We start from the raw sequence: 6,000 nt of genomic DNA on the forward strand, positions 1-6,000 counted from the left end.
GTATTGGGACACTTGGGACTGTTAAAATTGCAACAATAATGCAGTACTACAATTGGATGTCAAATGCGGACCACAAAATAATGTCCCGTGGGCCACAATTGGCCTGTAGGCCCCAGGTTTGAGACCAGTATCTTATATACATTAAAAAAAAAAAAAAAAAAAAAAACAAAGATAAAATCATAAGTTGTGCATTAATAGGTGTAATTGTGAAAAAAATCACTTTTTTTTCATAATGTCCATTGATTGAAACTTGTTTTTAAGTTTGATTTAATTTTATGAAATCGCATGTGCATTTCTTTTAGTAAATTACATTCTTGTAAATTTATTTTTAAAAATGTACTTCTTTAGAATCATGAAATAAACTTTTATCATGCATCTCTTTATTTTCATCCAATAAAAAAAATCTGAATATTACAAATTTATTCTTGTTCATTGAAACTTGTTTTGTAATATTTAAAACTTCATTCCCCATAAAACTACTTCATATTTTTGCAATTTTCTCCAGGATTATTTTTTGTTATCTTGTAATACTTTATTCGCAAAAATGCTACATATAACTTTTGCCTTACAAAATTCTTTTTTTTTTTCAATTTGCTTTTCATTCTTTGCACGACATTTTGACTTGTTACATAACTTGATTCTCATAATCTAATGTTCTGAAAAGAGGATTTTTTCCCTTGTAGACTTCTTTTAATCAAATTACAACTCAAAATAGCAACTTTTTTAATGAAATAACTCATTCGTTCATTCGCCCCTCCCAGTCAGTCAAATTCTAGCGCCGTCAATGGCAACATGAGCATTCATTGCCAGTCTTCCTGGTTTAAATGAATTGGACGTCTTATCGCCATCAATGGCATGTAAGTTGTTCCACACATGCTTAGTCGCACCATCATACAACTGCGCTAACCTCAAAAGTGCCAAAATCTCACAAACTCCCCACAAAGCCAAAATGCTGACACTTTCATCTGTCCATTAGGTGGAGCGGCGTGTGGTTAACCAGCTGGCTGCCGCCTATGAGCAAGAACTGCTGCCCAAAGGCTGCACGCTGCGCCTGTCCGTCCAATCGGAGGACCACGAGGGGCGCAACCCAGCCGGCCTGCGTCTGGAAGTGCTCGGGGACGACAGCTCGGCCAAGACGTTAAACATCCGCCCTTCGCTCAGCCCAGAACACTAACCAGAAAAGTACCTCACACCACGGCTTATTTTGTTTCACTGTACATGTACGCTCATGCTTTGACTTACGAGTGCCCTAACTTAGGACCCTTGTTATACAAACAAAAAAAAACCAGTATCTTCTATGTGTCCTTGTGACTCCTTAGCGCACGCCCGTCAAAGGCACCCAGTCAAAACACCAATAGATACTACAGTATGTAGATTAATGAAAACACTTGAGGTCTTCCATGTTATATATGGACCAAATTGGACAGAATAAAATATAAAAATACATCTTTAAATAAATACTTTACAAAAATTATTTCATGGACACATGTTGAAGCACTTCATGAATTTATTTTATCTGTCAAACTTGCCCATCACAGTCAGTGGGCGGGACTAACGCTGATCTAAGTCTAATAGATTGCTATCGTCTGAAGTCTTTCAAAACATGGTGGATACGGACGACATATGTACATCTACTTATTAAATTAATTGGTTCTGGAAGGAGTGTCGTAACTGAAAATTTGGTAAATAAAGAAGCATTTTCCATGGAAATGCCCTAATCCGTTCGAAGCCCCTCAAAATTCAGACATAAATCTTTTATAAAGCATAAAAATGCATCGAAACATGTCACAAATACATGTTATGATCACATTATTGCACAACAAACATTACAGTCCACACTGTATTTTAGCCTTTCGTATCCTGAAATTTCTTTCGTAATTAGAGGCAATATTTTCCAGTTGAGGCTTAAAATTCTGTAAGTAGAGACCATTGTAAGTAGCGGTACCACTGTACTTCAACTTTCTTGGGAGTTGGTTAGAGACTTTGCTGATTACGTGGAAGCAGAACTGGCTGACCAAGAACATGTAGTGTGCAAAATAGAGGAACTTATTGAAGTTGTTGGCTTAATTTTTCTTCGTTGCAAGACTTCATGAATTTATTAGTAAAACCTGCTGTCACTCATCCTCCACTTGTTTTACCCTAGTAAAGTGTGTCAGAATAAGTTTACTGGTTCTGCATTTTTTATATCTAAATTCGACTCGTGTTGGCTTGATTTGCTGGGTAACCAATCAGCTGTTAGTCCCGCCCACTGACTTTGATGGTTGAGTTTGACAGATAAATTGATGAAGTACTGCCAAATGTGTACATGAAATAAGTAAAGTATGAAATATATTTTACATTAAATGGATTAGTATTTTAATGAATTAATGGCACATTTAAGTATTTATTTAAAGAGGTATTGAAGCGGAAGTTCCGAATTTTTGACATTAGGCTTAATCTTCGAGTTAGCGGGGGTTAAATTATTGGAGTTCATTTCAACAAATTACGTGCAGTTTGTTAGTTTTTTTTAAATTTTTTAATTCAGGGCTCCGAGTGGCTAAGCTAGTGCGAGTCAATGATCCCTTACTAGCATGCCAATAAAAAACGATATTAATAGATCTAACATAGTCAAATAAATTCAAAATGCAGATCATTGTTCAAAATACCCAAGCGGCCAAAACAATGTCACACCAAACTGCTGTTATTTATTTCATTCTTCGGGACTATTTTTTTTAGATGCGTAATGCAACCACAATTGAGAAGACTGCTTTGGCCACTCGTGCTCAGGAAGGTGGGAAGTCTGACTTATCATACTCGGATGGTACCAGTTGCGACCTCACAGCGTTTCAAGCGAATGTCAACAGCAAGATGGCTGATCGCGACAAGTTGTTTTTTATTTTGACCTCCAGCAAACCTGCCTTCTCGTAAGCAATCAAATAATGGAGAAAAAACGACGGCTAAGGTAAATACTAGATCACACTGTAAACTGCTTTCTTTAGTTTTACTACTGACCGTCTGATTTTCGATGGGCATCGCATTTTGTCAAGTGATGTCTAATTGAAGCAATTCGTGAAGTCGGGGTACTTTTGTTTTTCCTGACTTCGGGACAAGGGCCTCCCAGTTAAAGTGGCGTTCCAATGATATTTTTCCTGGTCGGAGGTTGGAAAACTCCGATTTGCCACCTTCATCGAATGCAGCATCAGTCGACGGAGTCTTGACTGAAGAACGGCAACATAGTGAAATGTGCATTTAGAGGCTGTGAAAACAGACAGTAGAAATGGGCAAATGAGAGTTTCCACAAATTCCCTATGAAGAATGAGGATCAATACAAACTGTGGAACTGCAGTTATTCACATGTAATGGTAAGTTTTAATAACTTCATCCTCAAAACATAGCCAACACTATTGATTGCATGGGTCATGTTTGTCATTGCGTGTTTTTTATTGGCATGCTAATACGGGCTAAGTGTCTCGTGCTAGCTTAGCCACTCCGGAGCCCTGAAACTAATAAATAACTCACTAACTGCACTGAATTTGTTGAAATCAACGCCACCGACTAGGTAAACCCCTGCTGACTCAACGATTAAGCCTAATGTAAAAAATTCTGAACTTCCCTTTCATATGTTTCATTCTGTCCCATTTGGTCCTCCATAGTTTTAAAAAAAAATGCAGTTTTTTTTTTTAAATTGACACATAAAACCCTTTCATGGACAAAATGTTTTTTTTTTTTCTTAAATGCTTTTACTACATTTTACTACATACAGGTGTCTCGAACTTACGGCCCTCGGGACAATATTTTTACATTTCACATCCAATTACAGCATAAGTGTTTGCCCGCACATATTTTTGATAGGAAAGGGAAAAAAAAAAACTCTAAATAATTAAAAAAGAAATGAATTACTGTATTTAAAAAGCGATAAAAACAATAAGCAAGCACGTAAAAAAGTCACGAGTATTAAAAAAATATCATTCTGAATAAAATATTTTATAAATTGAAACTTCAAAAAAATTAAATCATAATTGAAAGAAGGAATAAATACATGAATTCAAATAAGTGTGACTCGTGTGTGTTTTGCTATATGTTTTATTTTTTGTTCTGTTTTATAAATCTCTTCTGACCTCACACAGCTTAACTCTTTGGCTGCTGTTGACGGCAATGGACGTCTATTGCTGTCAATAGGTGTTTCGAAATCAATTCCAAATCTACAACACTAACTATCTAACTAATCTACTAACACTAATGATAACTGTAGAATAGAGATCCATTGTATTGACCACTGTCCCTGAAAAGGTTAATATAGCACTTTGACCATCATATAAATATGGAGCAGTGTTGTACAAATAGTGTTGTAGTGCTTCATTCATCACCAACATCTCATTAATGTGAAGTGTTAAGATCGAAATGTTTATTCTAAAATGTTTATCAAATATTTAAAAGATTCTATTTATCACAAATGTGCTCATAAAGAACTGAAGGATGACTGATTCTATTCCGATCTGCTGTGACGAATTGTTTTGAAAAGCAAAGACAGCTTCACGTCCACAACCACCCAATGGAAGATAATGTCAATCAATCCACGTGAATGATTATGTTATATAATGTGAATCACGCATGCTAATAGTGAGGAGTTATGTCGACATTAGATTAGAATTGTGCCATAAATGTTTGAACAAGCGAAATGTGACGGAGCCACATTTGTGTGTGAGGCAGAATTAAAAAGTCAGCGCGACAAAAAGCAAATTCCGCCTGTTTTGGTTGTTTGTTTCTTGCCTGACACCATCTGATGGATGCGCGGGTGGGTGGGTGGTTTGGTGGGTGGGTTCTCGTCGTACGACAATTACGCTTGTCCAACTTGTGAGACGACATGACAGGAGAATTTCTTTGGAATTTGAGTGAGTAGAAAACCTCACATACAGCCTGCGGGAATGTCTTCTTCTCCATAGGGAAGAATTAACACATGGGGGGTGTATTTCACTCATTCACTGTTCGGACCCCCCCAACAACACAGCACTGTAAGAGAGCTACACAGCTGGCCAAAAGTATTGTCACCCCTGCAATTCTGTCTGATAATGCTCAATTTCTCCGAGAAAATGATTGCAATTTCAAATGTTTTGGTAGTAATATGTTCATTTATTTTCTTGCAGTGAAAACACACACAAGAAAATGGGGGGGGGGGGGGGGGGGGGTCATTATCATTTTACACAAAACTCCAAAAATGGGAAGAACAAAAGTATTGGCAGCCTTAGAAAAATAATGTGATGCTTCTCTAATTTGTGTAATTAACAGAACGTTACTTACCTGTGGCACATAACACGTGGCAATAACTAAATCACACTTGCAGCCAGTTAAAATGGATTAAAGTTGACTCAACTTCTGTCCCGTGTCCTTGTGTCCACATTGAGCATGGAGAAAAGAAAGAAGACCAAAGAACTGTCTGAGGACTTTGGAAGCAAAATTGTGAGGAAGCATGGGGAATCTCAGGCAAAGACCTGACTGTTCCTGTGTCTACCGTGCACAGAGACATCAATAAGTGTAAAGCCCACGGCACTGTGGCTAACCTCCCTAGATTTGGACGGAAAGGAAAAATTGGCGAGAGATTTTAACGAAAGATTGTGCGGATGGTAGTTAAACAATCTTGACTAACATCCAAACAAGTTTAAGTTATCCTGCAGTCCGAGAGTACAACAGTGTCAATCCGTACTATCCGTCGGCGTCTCAATGAAAAGGGACTCAATAATAGGATACCCAGGAAGACCCCACTTCTGACCCGGAGACATAAAAAAGAAAGGCTGGAGTTTGCCAAAACTTACCTGAGAAAGGCATCAGCATCTTGGAAGAATGTTCTCTCGTCAGATGAGACAAAAGTAGAGCTTTTTGGGAAAAGAAAATATAGAGTAGGGCTGCAGCTATCGAATATTTTAGTAATCAGGTAATCGACTGAAAAGTCTATCGATTAATCGAGTAATCGGATAAAACAAATATATTTTTAGGTGAAGAGCAATTATAAATATACGTGAGAAA

At 37.4% G+C, this 6,000-nt stretch overlaps 1 protein-coding gene across 1 annotated transcript in view; it reads left to right on the forward strand.

The window, feature by feature from the left end:
• clpb (ClpB family mitochondrial disaggregase) overlaps positions 1 to 4,755 on the forward strand; it is a 98,163-nt gene extending 93,408 nt beyond the window's left edge. Inside the window, exon 16 of the mRNA XM_057838608.1 lies at positions 977 to 4,755. Coding sequence (XP_057694591.1) covers positions 977 to 1,174 — 198 coding nt within the window. The 3' untranslated portion in view covers positions 1,175 to 4,755. The remainder of the gene's footprint in view (positions 1 to 976) is intronic.
• Positions 4,756 to 6,000: the final 1,245 nt, after the last annotated feature.

The sequence above is a fragment of the Corythoichthys intestinalis genome, chromosome 6, assembly GCF_030265065.1.
Source record: "Corythoichthys intestinalis isolate RoL2023-P3 chromosome 6, ASM3026506v1, whole genome shotgun sequence".
In the NCBI taxonomy this organism is placed as follows: Eukaryota; Metazoa; Chordata; class Actinopteri; order Syngnathiformes; family Syngnathidae; genus Corythoichthys; species Corythoichthys intestinalis.